This window comes from Vavraia culicis, assembly GCF_000192795.1.
Source record: "Vavraia culicis subsp. floridensis unplaced genomic scaffold supercont1.350, whole genome shotgun sequence".
In the NCBI taxonomy this organism is placed as follows: Eukaryota; Fungi; Microsporidia; family Pleistophoridae; genus Vavraia; species Vavraia culicis.
The window spans coordinates 1-547 of NW_007360953.1; the positions used below are offsets into that span (position 1 = coordinate 1).

The window sequence follows — 547 nt, forward strand, 5'->3', positions numbered from 1 at the left end:
CTGCTTATCAGGATCAGATTTGATGATAGTAAATCCTACATTACATGTAGAAAGACTTCCATCTTGATGACCGACACAATCTAAGCTCAGTCCAGTAATTTCACTAGAATCAGGTCCACCAGTATATGATACCACGGTACAACTATGTTCATGAGTGTGATCTTCGTCACAATTCACACCCAACCCAATTGGACTGCCAGTATGGCACGCTTTATTGACAATTCCACTGGTACAGTACGCTCCGTTAACATTGGGCAGTTCACCACAAGTCATGTTAAATTTGAATGCATCACTATCATCAGGCAACTTACCGGGATCAAGGACTGGTTCAGTATCGTTCTGGTTATCGGTATTAACAGTATCGGGTATGTCAGAATACGGCATTGTATGTTTGTAAAACACAGATTCGTTTCTTAAATACTTTTATTCGTGCTTCCAATTAACCATAAATGCAACTATACCTTTTCAACTGTACGAGAAGGGGAATAATTATCTCAAATTGTTTCAAAATCTTTGACTAACAGTTCCTATATCGAAACACGCTCCT

At 38.9% G+C, this 547-nt stretch overlaps 1 protein-coding gene across 1 annotated transcript; it reads right to left on the reverse strand.

Moving 5' to 3' along the window:
- Positions 1 to 540, reverse strand: VCUG_02773 (uncharacterized protein; the record flags this gene model as incomplete). The annotated part of the gene is made up of 1 exon (XM_008077594.1): positions 1 to 540. A coding segment is annotated over exon 1 (384 nt), but the record flags the coding sequence as incomplete, so codon positions are not given.
- Between the last annotated feature and the right edge of the window lie 7 nt (positions 541 to 547).